At 36.7% G+C, this 15,344-nt stretch overlaps 1 protein-coding gene and 1 long non-coding RNA gene across 2 annotated transcripts; both read right to left on the bottom strand.

Moving 5' to 3' along the window:
* Positions 1–6,752: 6,752 nt before the first annotated feature.
* On the bottom strand, positions 6,753–8,074 carry LOC130510191 (uncharacterized). Its single transcript, XR_008943864.1, has 2 exons — positions 7,271–8,074; positions 6,753–7,151 (listed from the first exon to the last, which is right to left on the bottom strand). It is a non-coding gene; the product is annotated as an uncharacterized LOC130510191 (long non-coding RNA).
* Positions 8,075–8,827: 753 nt separating this feature from the next.
* LOC108845052 (14 kDa proline-rich protein DC2.15-like) lies at positions 8,828–9,148 on the bottom strand. The gene has a single exon (XM_018618322.2). It carries the CDS (start codon positions 9,146–9,148, stop codon positions 8,828–8,830), a length of 321 nt encoding a protein of 106 aa, XP_018473824.2.
* Between the last annotated feature and the right edge of the window lie 6,196 nt (positions 9,149–15,344).

Below are 15,344 nucleotides of genomic sequence, written 5' to 3'. Positions count from 1 at the left end.
ATTATGTCCGAAGTGTTCTACTAATTTTTTTTGATAAGTTAACCGTAGAAATATAAATGCATATTTATCTTTTTAAAGAAATATTTGGATTATTTTGACTTTATGGACTATATTTGTAATAAAAACCTTTTTATGTCATACTAAGAAATTTTTCTTTGTATTATTATAATTTAATTTGATTTTATTTTAAAATATATACACTAACTATATTATAAAATATCAATATTTATATTTCAAATACAAAAACAAAATCTAAAACATAAAATCATTGGAGCATTGTTACTTTTCACTTTGTTCTGATCCGTTAATTTTTTTCTTAATATGCCATAACTTTTTGAACCGGAATTCATATTCTAATACTATAATTTCTGCTTTCCTTAAGCTTTCTTGTTTTCAGTATATTTAGTTAGAAATTTAGAATTAGATGTAACTAATTTTGGAATAAACAAATCTCTTTGATATCAAACTTCCTAGACGACGGCCATGTTTTCTAGATTACTAGGTCGAAACCCACACTAAAATATTATAATTTATATACCAAGGTAGTGGAAGTTTGAAGTTTCCACATTCCATCGATATATTCATATGCCGTCAGTGAAAGTTTCAACATTCCAGTAATATAAATTATATAATATATACTATGTTACTGGAAGTTTCTTTGTCAGTTCCAAACCGTTTGACTAATGGGAATGGGTCATCAACAGAAACTCCTCGGCTTGATCCAACTTAACGTGTTTAAAGAACACTCAACAGAATCACACTTAATCGCAATGGAGATGACCACCTTTTGGAATTGTTAAAACGAATTTTGATGCAGGATGGACAAAGGATCACAGCAGGATGGGTGATATGTGATCATCAAGGAATTACACTTTTTTGGGGATCAGTCGCCTCTGGAGTGTCACAATCAGCTCTTGAAACTGAAGGAAAACCACTGTTAGTGTATTTGCAACATTCATGGTCTTAAGAAATAACATCCATTGTGTTTGAAGTAGATAGCCAACAGTTAGTCAATATCCTCACATGCCAACAAAAGAATATTCATATTGAAAATTTGGTCAACGACATTCTCGTACGGAGCAAGATATTCAGAGCTTGTTCATTTAGCTATGTTGGAACTATTTTTTTAGTTTTTTGGGTTGAGTAAAAAATTAAATATGTGAATATAATTTTACATGTCTATTGAACTGGGTAAAAAATTAGTGTGAAGTAAATGTTATATTTTATATGGAGAAAGTCCATCATATTTTGCAAGTCCGTGGACTGACTAAAATGAAAAAAAATCTTATACTAAATTGATGACCAAGCTGTCAAGAGAGAAAAAAAGAGATTTTTAATAGTTTCAAGCCGATGGTAGGAGGCTTCAACAGCTCTGCCATCGGCTAGTTTGATTCGTTCTGCTTCTTTTTCTTTGATCTGATTTACTTCTGGTTATTTAGTTTATTCGATTGCAAATTTATTTTAAATCTGGCAAAGTTTTTTATTGTTCTTTTGTATGTTTCTTCCAATAGAATTGGAAAAACAAAGGTTTCGGTTCAATTGAACCGTTTAGAAAAAGTAATTGACAGATCTACTGCGGATGGTGGCTACGGGTCTTACCGGCTTCAATCATTGATGGTTTCTCATGTGATGGTGATGGAGTTTTTGCTGCAAATTATGGTTACTTCAAAAAGCAGTATCAAATTCTATGGAACGGTAATCTCTTTAACTCTATTATCAGCAATAGAGCAATATAAAGAGTTGTCTTATCTCAGTGGCTCCTACTGGAGTATTAAAAGAGAGTGACAATCGTTCTCAATTCAGTCTGAAGCGTGGTGTTTTTGGATCAATACGAAGATAGTCTCCCTTGAGATTCAACTATTCCAAAAGCAAATATGGAGTTTTTTATGTGAAAATCTTTAGTCATCCATACGCAAGATGTGTGTTATTTTACTTTGGATCCCTACTGGTGTATCCCTTTTCTACTTTTGTTTTGATAGTTCTCATTATTTAGAACAATTTACCTTAAAGGCTTAATAATAAAATCCAGCGTTAAAAAAATTGATGACCAAGCTAAATATATTTGATGATAAATGGGTTATCCTGAGTAAACTTGATTACTAATCTAATTTAATGACCAAGATATGCAACTTAGTGACAAATGACTAATACTAAAATTCACTTGGTGTCTAACCATAGTGACTTAGTAATAACTGTCAAAAGGTTAAATAAACTCAATGACACATAATAACAAAGTTGCTTTATGACTAAGTTGTTTTATGACTAAGTTGTGTGAATCTCTCCTATGAATAGACATCTCTCCTAACAAAAGTGATCAAATCACGACTCTGCAGTTTCTCTTTCCATATACCACAAACCGGGATGTTACAAAGCCATGGACCAAGTGCTACGAAGCTGGCGGAAGAAGATAGAATCAGAAAATTTGTTGTCAGTGGTGGCTGTGGCCATAAATTTCACCGGAGGAATTAATCTGAAGAACTAATAAGTTTAGAAAAGGTTTGGGCGGCACTTACCCCAGGTAGCGGACATACAACAAAAAAGCCAACCTGAAAAATATGCACAGAGTGAACCCACATCGGACTGTTGAGTAGGGCTCCCAGCCCCTTGCAGGATGGAAATGAATGGAACTGGGAGAAGGTCTTCTTACATGGGGACTATCCCTACTTAACCACAAGTGCCTCATAAGGCGCAACGAGAGGGCATGTGTGGGTTACTTTAGTCTCCCAGGTAGCCAAAGGCGACATCTAAGCTAGGGCTATGCTAGTCAGATCCATGTCACTTCAATGAGTCAGGTACAAAATCCGATCAAAAGAAGATTTTGGTTTCAACCCTCTGGAGGAATCAGAAGCACTGCTAAGTTAAAAGCGAGAGCAGAGCAGCACCTAACCTGGGTAGGAAACATACAACAAACCAGCCAACGTAAAAAAATTATGCATCAACTGAACGCATATCGGACTGTCGTTGAGTAAGGCTCACGACCCCTTAGGATGGAATGTAGTAGAACTTGAAAGATGTCTTCTCACAAGAAAACAATCCCTTCCTCAACCAAAATCGCAAGAACCTTGCAAGGCATAACAAGACGACATTATGGCTTACTTTAGTCCTCCCGACAGCCAAATGTGACATCTACGCCAGAGCTATGCTAGTCAGAGTGATGCCACCTTAACTGCTCGAGTACGAAATTCATATCAAAAGAAGCTTTTTGTCTAATTTTATGGGTTCTCATGTAATTATTCTTAAGTATCCCACGAAATGTTTGCATGGCTTTAACACTCCAAGAATTCATAAAAATAGCTACTGGTTGGCGAAGGCATTTCCGTAGCCAATTTCATTAGCTACATATATAGCGACATAACATATAATTTTAAGTTTTTAGCTAACTATAGCAATCCGTAGCTATATAGTTACAGATAGATTCCGTTGGTGGTCTATAGCTAAATAGCTACGCTTTAGCTATGGATAGGTGGTTGGTATAATTGTTCTATTTAGCAACCATTAACTACATTTTTTTCTATTGCTATATAGCAACGATGTCTCTATCTTCACCATTCCTTCGTTTGATAATAATACTCTATATATTATAAATAATCAATATTATCAAATTATAATTTATATATATATATATATATATATATTGTATGCAAATATAAAAATGTTATATCACCGATTAATTTTCAATGAAAATACAATTTATGATTTAATATAATTTTAAATCCACATGTATTAAAACACAGCAGTGTAGTGAAACTAATGGGTGGATATATATATATATATATATATATATATATATATAGTCACTTATAGTAATTATCAAGCAATTTTTGTTTTGTTTCCATTGAACATTATAACTCGCTCTACATCTATACTATTAAAACATGATACACATACTTTTTCCCCACTAATTGTCCCTAACTTTTAGCCTAATCGTCTCTTTCATTAAGGGTAATTAGGACCTTTCAAACCTTTCCTTTTTGATACTTCGTCGTTTTCCTTAAACCATTTTAAAGGTTTAATTTAAACCTCGTTTTCCTAATTCGTATTCGATCTACGATTATTTCCTATTTGATATTGCGTCGTTTTCCTTAAATCATTTTAATGGTCTAGTTTTAAACCACAGTTAGGGTTCCAACCCCTAAATGAAATTACATGATGTCGACTGAAACCACGTAACCTAAACCCTCCTTCTGAATTTACTCTTGGATCGAATTTATTAACAATGAAATGTTATTAACTGAATAATATTATGGATGTTAAATACATAAATCAAGTCATTTCTTTCATCTAATCCCATGATCTGAACATTTCATCATTGAAATGAAATCTTCCTTTCAACGAATCCCTAAATTTGAACATTTTCTAATAGATTAGAACACAATTCCAAAAATGTTTACATAATCTTTATAAAATCCTGTTTTCTTATATTCCTAACAATGGTAACTGATTTGATTATTCGTTTTTAAATATTATACCTCAGTTTAAAAATCAGATATTATTTTTAAAAACCTGAATTTATATAATCCTAATAATACTAACGTTTTTGTATCATTCGCTTAACGTCTTTAAATTATAAATATTTATTCTTTTACCTTGACTGAATATTTTTCACATTTAAATTAAATCATGTAATACATTTTCAAAGGTATATTTAAAAATTTAATATGGTATCTTCCATAGTTCGTATATCACTATGAAACTTGGGCGATGGTCAATAGATTAATTAATGTATATATGCAAACTTTCATGTCTTCTTTAACATATATTACAGAATTGGTTGATCGTCTAACATTGTATACTATTAAGTAATTTGTTAATGTACTTAAATACAAAGATCTCTATTTACAGAAGAAAATCTCTCTATTAATTTTCAAAATGTTAATTGATCCGCATGTATGTTAGAAAAATAGATTTCCTAAATATCATCTTAACTGTATAAAGGTTTTTTAGGAAATGCACATTCACAAAATATCTGCAACTTCGTAAACTATGTTTAAATATTCTCTAACAATAAAATTTAGGTTTTATGAATCCTCTATTGAGGTTCTCTTATAAATACAACCAGATCCATCGACCTAAACTCACAACCAATCCACTGAGGAAAAACATTATGAATGTTCTTTTCCTGTTCATTTTTGGGTGATGTGAAGCCTTTCAAAACCGATTGGAAGGTTCATCTGAAAGTGTTACATACATGGAAACAATACAACTTTGTCTATGGAGAAAAACTTGAAATCATCTTAGCATATGAGCGTGTATGTTTTGAATTATATGTATACTATCGATTTATTGTTATTTATTTCATTCAATTTTGTTACATATATAATTAAATATGTTCGATTTGTCTTTGTAAATGTAAAGGGATGCAAAATTCATGCTTCGTGCAAAAAATGAACTGGCGAGTTCTACCAGTTGGAGCTTGGAGTAATATTCAAATTTTCCCTCTCAGTCCAGCAACATGGATGCACAGATCAACTGAACATTCATATAAAAATAGCTTTGTTCATAACACAACATTCACCAGATCTAATCATGTGAACGATGAAATGTTTCTAAGTTTTGGTCGATTTTCAGTTGGTTATGAGTTGATCACTACAAGCATGTTTTCTAATAGGTAGTAAAACAATAAATTATATTCTATACTTATATGCTTATCATATTTGATTTTGTTAAACATGTATGTTGCAGACGTAGTTGGTCAGATTGTTGAACTGAGAGAGTTTTTATTTATTTTCTATTTTTAAACCAATAATGGCATTCTTGCTGGTAAATGGCTAAATGGTAATTTTAAATAGGGTGGACCCTTTTAATAATTTTAACATTTGGAAGGGTACCATTCTCCATTTTGTTTTTGAAAGTAGGGAAAATCAACAAATGACCCAAGTTTAGTGTTATTAAGTTTAAAGAGATTATAAAAAGGTTATGGAATTTTAGAGTGAGAAACATTACATTTTTATTGCAGCCATTTGAAAGAAAGAGAGAGAATGTGTAGTTTTTTTAATATAGTGAGACAAAAGTTTCCAATTATGCTAAATATTTGACTCGAAAAACTTCCTAAAAGTCTTCTAACGTAAAAAAACACAAGAAGTCTTTATGGAAGTCGCCTAGAAGACTTTCTGGAAGTCGTTTATACCCTAAATATAAACCATGAACTCAAATAACTAACTAGATATAAATAAACAATTCATTAAACTTAACTTAAAGAGTGTTTAATATACACAAAACTAAACATATATAAGTCAAAAGAAATTTTCAAGAAAAATATTATTCTTCCAAAATATAACCCTAAAAATACATACAATACTACAACATATATTATCAAACCTTACACCAAAGAATACCATGACTCACTACATTCAGTCATCTATGTTGAAAACAATTCAATTTTACTATATCTTAATTTATATCATTTACAAATGTTTATAATTACGTGATTTCAATTTTTCTCCCAAGAAAATATTTTTTTTTATAAAATTTATAAATTATTTTAAGATCTAATATATGATCTATTTATAAATTACAAAGTCTTCGAGAAGACTTTCAGAAACTCAGAAGACTTTCCGGGGTTATATTCGAAAAAATGAATTCTATTTTTTTTGTTTGGTCATAAGGGGCTTATTGTTATTTCACAAGGCTTTTGGGTTAGTTTTACATTTGATTGAAGTTTTTTGGCTTTTACATTTAAAATCAAGTTTTGAGTCATATTTGGCCAATTCCCTTTTTTATAGATAGAATTTTTTTTTTTGCTAAATTGTAAATATCATTAACTGAATAATAATAATAATTTGATTACAATGGAAATTGAAATCCTAGATTGCTCAAGAGCTGATCTGATCCTAAAGGCCACAAAAAGTAAAAGAACCTATAGCATCAATGGAAGATCTAAAAATATTGCAAAAACAAACTTAGAACTAAAGTTTAGGAACAAGTATCAACTAAGCTCCTAACTCAAGCGCTTCCTAAACCCTTTGCTGATCGAAATCTGCTGAGAATAGGAGTTGGCTAAGCGGGAACAGTTTGTCGAAGACTAACCCAAAGGTCTCTCAAGCAGCAACGACGGGAGCCTGGCCTACACTTCGGTGCTAGCTGATGAGGGAATTCGTTGAAACCAAACCCAAAGCCACTCGGAAAGTAGCTTTCTGACAGTGCCTAGATGTCTTCACTTGAAATAGAGCCCAAGAAACGATAGTCAATCGTAGTCGGTATAACGCACCCCAATCCGACTACGACCCAAAAGATAAGCTAACACATCAAGACTGTCGGAAAAGAAACAAACCAGAGCTTGAAGATGGAGATGAAGACCCTCATAACAGGCTAATCCCACCAATTGAAATTCTCAATTGTTCGATATCAAGAGATAGAGGCATAGGGACTGTCCTCAGAGAACCCTAAGCATCCAACCACCCAAAACACAAAAAGAGAGAACTGAACCAAAATTGACAGGAGAAAGCCATGGAGATAATACTTGAAACTAGATACAGAGAACCTCAACAGAGACCACTGCCCCGCTGCTCTCTGAGGATGAATCCCCTGAGGAGAGACTCTACACCCTTTGAATCTTCGTAACTCAACTCGTCGGGAGGATGGTCGGAGAAAGGAGACGAGGTAGCTACGCTCTCAACCTAAACTCGATGACTAGAGATTCAGATCTGACCCAGATCCGACACACTAAGAGGTCAGAAGATCAAGGCCACCGATGGTCTCAAACACTCGCGACCTCTCCTGCGCTCCAGGAAAGAGAAGCACGAACTTCCACTTTTGATTAGGTCTGACGATGCAGAGATCCAGAGTCACAGGGACAAGAAGGAAGCGATGCAGTAAGATAGGATCGATGGGTGTGGCTAGGACGCGAAGAAACTGTCAGAGCAGGAGACCAATGGCGAAAACTGTGTCGTTGGCCTCCTTGAAACAAACGGTTGAGATGTCTGAAACTAGGGTTTGACGGCGGGGTGGGGAGAGACCATAGAAAAACTTTATCTCTCTCTCTTGTTTTTATTTTCGTGCGTATAGATAGAATATATATTGATAAATTTTTATTAGCTGTTACTTTAGCGGTGAACTTAGGAGTGAACCGAATAAAAACTTTACATGTACTACTGGTTTCAGTTGTGCAGCTGATCTCCAACAGTCTCCACATGTTATACATATTCAGAATATGTTACAGATTTGGATTGACGAAATTTAATCACAGATTATGGTTTTATTTTATGTTTTTTTTAGGTTGGTGATTACAAAGAACAGCCAGTTGACGAGCTGATTTAAAGATAATAAGAGCTAAGAGATCGAAGGCCTGTGAGCTTAGCGTGATCAACTCTTGTCCCGGGAATCTCTTTTATGCTTCATCTCAACATGATGTTCTTTTATTTTTACCCGCGCTATAGTCGGTTGATTATTTTCCTAGCGAGCTCTTTTTTTGTTGGATGTTTTTATTTTTATTTTAGGTTGACACATGCGAAGTTTTATGGGATTTCCGGGTTGTCGAGTAGGCTAACTTTAGTTTGAATCCGGTTATTGCGAAATTGTGCAGTCATTTCCAACAGTCTCCATGTTATACAAATTCAGACTATTGAAAAACATATATATTCTTTCTCAGGAGCAATACGGTTATTGAAATGGTTTCATAATCGAAAAAGTAAACTAAAGTGTGTGTTTTCTATTAATTGATAAAGTACGACAAAGAAGTACGTGACTACAACTTTTGCAAACTCAATGGTCATTATAAAGACCTTATGTGGAAAACAAAAAAAAAAACTTAAACAACATAGAACATAACTCATTTTCTTGAAAACAAAAACACATAAAAGTTTTCAAGAAATATATAAAACATATTGTTTTAGAGGCATGGAATACCCGATGGAACACCACAAGCATTGAGTGTAAGGCTGACAGCTAGGGGAATGTTCAACAAGGGAAGAAGGCTTCCGATATTAGCTTTAACAGCGGTACAAAGACAAACTGCTGCATTTGCGTCCACAATGCCTTTGAGAAGTGTGCAACATTCGGTTCCTGCTGGCAGAGAAACCTTGACCACTCCATTCAACAAATCTGCACACACCGTAACTAAATTTACGGCATTGGGACAACCTGTAGCGTTAACTGCAGTGAAGCAGATGATGTTGAAGAGGAGAACAATGGCAAGAGTTTTGGAAGCCATCTTGAAGAGGAGAAAATGTTAACTTTTTAGAGAAAGATTGTTTGTTTGTGGGATTTGTGTTTGTGAGATTTGTGTTTGTGATGGTTTAAGAAACTTGACAAGGGTTTATATAAAGTGTGAGCTCATGCATGTTGGTGTTATTTTATGTTGATTAATAGGAGTAGACGTAAGATACACAGCAGGTAACGTGTAAGTTGGACTAAAAATTATTTAATTATCATAATGTTAATCACCTCTAAAATCAGCATCACTTTTGTAATGGGATATTCTGTTATTCAAGTGTGAATATTTCCATACCGATAACGGGGAGGCCTAAGAAGACGCTGGGGAGGACTTTGTGACTAAGGAGTCGTTGGGAGAGATCAGTGCCTAATGTATTCTGGGCCGGGGATGATTAACCCTGGTTTCTTAATCGGGGTTCTTAACTCATGATTTGACATTTTTTTTTTGTTTTTACACTTTTCGGTTAAAAGACGATTCTTATATCTTTTATTTAAGAGATGATTCTTAACTTTTTTTTAGTTAAAATCTAAGAAAAGTTAAGAACCGTTTCTTAACCGAAGCTAAAAATCCCAGTTAAGAGATTTGGGTTAATCATGGTCTTGCTTATGAAATCGCCCTCATAATTCAAAAAGAAGAGGGAGACAGAATTCAAGATCTCCGAGAGTTAACCGCTTCATCTCCTTATAAATAAATTAATCCCCAGTGCCGATGACGTATCTTGAACTACCATAATTGAAACCATCAAATGTTGAAAGTAAATCGATCGAACAACTATTAGAATACTATGATGAGCTGAAACAAATATAGATTCTAATCCTTACATTTGATCAACGTTCGTGGACACTATCACCAGACTTCATGTGTCTACACAAGAGTGCTTCATAGACTCCCGACCGTGGTTTTTGATCCCCCAATTGTTGGTTAGCTACTTCACCAGATGTCATATGTTTTTTACCCAACTTACATCATTTCGATCAAAAACATGACTGGGCTCCTTATCCTATCGGCGAGATGCAAAGTTCAGATGACCTCATGGAAACTTGAAGAACCCATCGGATTCACTCAAGCGATCAAGAGGGAACATTCCACGTTCAGATGAAGTCAAACCGGAGAATTGAAACATGCTTCTCGTCTAAATATAAGAAATTGACATTCAGATTACTCTTTTAAAGGATTAATGATGCCTCGATTTACAAACCGGAGGCGAATCTATTCCAAAATTGGGCAACAATGATTTCTAGACAACTTACCCATTCGATTTTGCGAATATTCTTTCCTAATCTCATTGTGTTCTTGTTGATTTTTCAGATAAACCAATCAAAGTCAGAGCCTTTCCACCAAATTATCGAGGTCAATAAGCTGCAAAATGTTGGGATCCTCTAATGGAAAATGAAAACGATAGAGGGAGCTGTTAACGAACGATCGAGTGCCGAGTGGATAGATAATTATCTCTTCATTTTTTATTCAATTATCGCAGTGAAATTAAAAGGTAAATGAGTGGCAACAAATTTGATACGAACCTGAGCTTTGTTTTTATACGAACATGAGTTCGTTTGATACGAACTTGGGCTTAGTTTTAGTGCGAACTTGCGTTTGGCTTTGATACGAACCTAGGTTCAGTTTTTGTGAATAATAGTTCGGCTTTTGTGTCCGACCGATTTTAGCAATGTGAACCTTGGTCCGCCTTTTTGCTATCAACCTATGAAAAATATAACCTGAACTTTGGTTTGCGGTATTTCCATGGTGAAGCGGTTTTCACTGACTTTTCCATGTTTACTCAGATTGGAATCAGAGAGCGAAATCACTCGACTTATTCATCCGATCAACTTGGACGAATGTGAACCAAGGTTCAACATTAGTGCGAATCTGAATTCCGTAAATACTGGAATGTGAACCAAGGTTCAACCATGTTTCCTTGATTGGAATAAAATTGCAAGTTTACTCGCCTTAATCATCCATTCAATTCAAGGGAATACAAACATGAGTTTGGCTTGATGTCTAAAGTACCGAGTCCTGAACGCTAATACAAATGTATGTGATACATGAAACAATATGAATTACACACATCAAAGTGTATTTCTAGCCTATACACGTATATTATTGTTGTAGTTTTATGTATACAATGGTATCCTATTACATATGTAGTAAATATTATTCAACAACCATCAAACTATATTTTTTCAACCAAGAAATAAAAGAAAACTATTCAACATATGGATTAGTATTTTAAAAGTATTTATAAGTAATTTTTTTTTTAAAGTATGAACATACTCATTCATGTATTTTACATTAAAAATTTTTTTAACACATGATCATAGGGTAGAAGAAAAAGGGAAAATGATTTTCTTTTATATATAATGTGATAAATGCATGTATTCAGGGCCGTGCTTACTTGAAACGAAATGAAACATTGGCCTAGGGCATCAAAATCTTACAAAACACTTAACGACATATATTTAAATAATTACTAATCTTTTTTTTTGAAAAAAATAATTACTAATCTTAGCTAATAAAATATATTTATATAGGTTTAGGTTTAAGATTATTAAAAAGAAAAAGAAGTGCCACATTAAAAGTAAGTTTATTAGTCTATTATTAATTTACAAATTAAAAATAAGATATTTAAAAGCTATTTTGGTTTATCTTACAACAAATTACAGCAGTAAGAGAATTTAAGATTATTGCTTAATGTCTTCTTCTACTCACATTCAAATTCGTATATGATTCATCTAAATCTTGATGTAAAAATAAACAATGTTTAGTTAGAAATAATCACAAGAAAGAAGACAAAGAGAGGTGGTCGAGATTTCTCTCCCAGGCACGGGCGTCGAGGAGTTGACATTGGAGCTGCTGGCACACGTTTCCATGATGGTGACTTCACAAAAGGGCTTTCCTCTTTTAGCAAGGCACTAAAAGAACCGCTGGTGTCTTTGGGGTGCAACCCTAATTCTTTACTGTAATCAGCTTCCTCCATTTCAAACTTTCAAAATCTCAACGAAGCTCAAGAACTTGGAAGACAGATCTACACCATTTCACCGAGTTATTGAGCCATTGACGCACGTAATCTCGACTCCTCCACCCACATCTCACTACTCCAACGACTTGCAGCCATCTCTTCCATCCATCTAGACAAGCGATAGGTCAAGAGCAACGGTTCTCGGAGTCGACTTGAGTATCTACTCCTCCAGAACACCCACTCCTGCTCCACTATTGACTCTAATAGCAATCTCTCAACTCCCCTTTGCCTCAACCATGGAGCGTCGCTTCACAGCTGCAGAAAAAGGGAAAGGGCTCGTTTCAGGAAGTCAAGACACAAACGTCAAGAGAATAAGAGCCCCACCCCTTGACACATCGAGACTAATTAGGGAGAACTCCCTAACTCTCATCGGTAGACTGACAAATCCTCAGGAGCAGAGGATAGGAGCCCTCATCCCTTCACTACCGCGCAAGTGGGACATACAGGGGAGGGTCGTGGGGTCAGATATAGGAAACAACTGTTTCCAGTTTAGATTTGAGACTGAGAAGGACCTCCAAAAGGTCCTAGACAACAGGCCCTACCACTTCAACTACTGGATGACAATCTTACAGCGGTGGGAGCCAATAATCTCGGAGGCCTTCCCGTCGGTAATCCCGTTCTGGGTACGCATAAAAGGGCTCCCACTCCACTTCTGGCAAGATGATATGATACGTAGTATCGGTAGAGAACTTGGAACCTATGATACGCACGCAATCACAAAAACGTCTGCGAAGGTTCGGGTGTTGGCTAATGGTCTGAAACCGTTGGTAAAAGAGACCATCATAGAGTTTGAAACGGGTGAGGAGTGCAAGGTGTACCTGGAGTATGATAAACTGGAGAACCATTGCTCCTCTTGCGGTCTACTCTCCCACCTAAACGCCACCTGTCCCACCTCATCAACGGATGAACCAAAAGGGGAGATGGAACAGAGAAACACCGAGCAGACCCATCCTCACCTCCCAACCCAATCTCAACCTGAAAGAAGCGAGAGAAGGACGATATCAGAGGACAGACCCTTCCAACAGAGGGTTGACAGATACGGTAGGAGTTACGGGGACAGAGTGAGTACAAAACAAACAAGAGTCCCCCCACCTATTCGCTCTAACTCAGAAGTCCAAGAGGATGCCTCAAGGGCAGAAAGACCGGGAAGAAATGATAACTATCGTAATACCTCTCCACAGTACGTTCACAGCAGACGACACCACCCTTATGAATCTACTCGTCGACGCACACCCTTCCCTCCTAAAGAGATGAAGGAGTGGAGAGCGAAGGATGTCGTAACGCAACCTGCAGAGAAGCCAATTTCTATAAGGGACAGCCCTCAAGAAAACACACTACGAAATAGACAAGAGACCTATCTAGCAAGTACAGAAGGTCTGGCTCAGATACCTACTCAAGCGGAGGTTATGGAACAACTCCATGAAGTTACACTACAGTACCTCAGTTGTGCTGATCCAACGGAGGCTGCAGCACGCCAACGGAGAGTCCTAGCAAGTGATAACAGGGGCCTAACGGAGGAGACAGCTGCTAGAATTATTCGAACAGCACAGCTAGCTGCATCATCTCCACACGATAACAGAGATGCAGGAGTTTCCCTTGTAAGGCCGATACTTTCAGATCAAGGAACGCCGAATCATCATAGGTCCCCCCCATAGAAGATCAGAGAGCCCACCCTGCAGCAAACAATGTGTTATATGTGGATAACGGGGGAGTAAACAATCTACAAGTCGAGGTATTACCAAGTGAGGCAACCAACCAAGAAGGGACCAGTGAACCACAAAGACGAAAAAGGGGAAGACCTGCAAAACTTAAGTCAATGGTGGTTAGCCCAAACGTCCTCACAGGAGCGAGCTCAAAGAAGGTACTAATGTCTCAACTAAGAAGATCACCTGCGAGAACTGGTAACTCCCCAAGACAAAATCAGAACACCAACCAAACAGGGCAAAGACATGGAGGGGCAGGAAGAGACAGCTCTGCTAATGGCTCTAACCCCCCGATCAATCTGATTCCAGCCGTGTCGAGGAAGAAGGCGGATTTTCGGCCACATCCACACCCGGCTCCTTAGTCGTGGTGAGCTGGAACTGCTGCGGGCTGGGGAATCCCGCAACAGTCCAGCGACTGAAGGAGATCAATCGAAAGAACTCTCTTGACGTCATCTTCCTCTCGGAGACAAAGAACACTACGGATATGATCCTCAAGGAGCTTGACTGGTTGCAGACACAACATCACCATGCAGTTCCCCCTGTGAATGCTGGAGGAGGCCTCTTTTTACTCTGGAAAAAAGAGACTAACCTTACTGTATTGCAATCCTCAAAGAATTTCATCCATACAAGGATAACGACAAAAGGAAAGACGTTTTACGCTACCTTTGTATACGGTGAGCCTGACCACACAAAACGCTACGTGATGTGGAATGAATTGTCCTCCCTACACCCTGCAGCGGGGGAGCCTTGGTTCCTAACTGGCGATTTCAACGAAATTGTAAACAACGATGAAAAATGTGGCGGACCTAGTAGAGCAGAAGGAACCTTCATAGCCTTTCGAACCTTCATCAGCCGCAACGACCTGTATGATCTCAAACATCATGGCAGCTTTCTTTCTTGGAGAGGACAACGAAGATCACACCTGGTTCAGTGCAGACTGGACAGAGCGATGAGCAATAGCGAGTGGGCTGACATGTTCCCATCAAACAGATGCCAATACCTGAAATACGAAGGCTCAGATCATCGTCCTATTCTATCCTTCCTAGACACTAAAAGGAGATCAGGAACTAGAATATTCAGATATGACAGGAGATTAAGAGACAACCAGGAGGTGGCACAAATAATAAAAGATACCTGGAACAAGTTTGCTGATCTACATGTGGAAGATCGACTATCTCAATGCCGAAAGGCAATTTGCAAGTGGAGCAAAGAGTTCCACGAGAAGAACAACAGAACATTGGAGCAGCTAAAATCACAGCTGGACAGTGCCATGTCAAATCCAATCCCGGATGACTCCCTGATACAAGAGATCAACAAAAAACTGTTACAAGCATATAAGCTGGAGGAAGAATTTTGGAGGCAGAGGAGTCGTCAGCTGTGGCTTACCTTAGGGGATGCCAACACTGGCTACTTCCATGCCATCACAAAAGGCAGAAAGACGACAAACAGGCTCTCTGTGCTGGAAGATGAAGAT

This window comes from Raphanus sativus, chromosome 3 (genome assembly GCF_000801105.2).
Source record: "Raphanus sativus cultivar WK10039 chromosome 3, ASM80110v3, whole genome shotgun sequence".
In the NCBI taxonomy this organism is placed as follows: Eukaryota; Viridiplantae; Streptophyta; class Magnoliopsida; order Brassicales; family Brassicaceae; genus Raphanus; species Raphanus sativus.
The sequence above is the reverse complement of the archived record's forward strand: the minus strand, read 5'-3'. Positions and strand labels throughout refer to the sequence as shown.

Excerpts from the sequence above, each read along its gene's own strand:
- LOC108845052 (XM_018618322.2), bottom strand. The coding sequence starts at position 9,148 with ATGGCTTCCAAAACTCTTGCCATTGTTCTCCTCTTCAACATCATCTGC.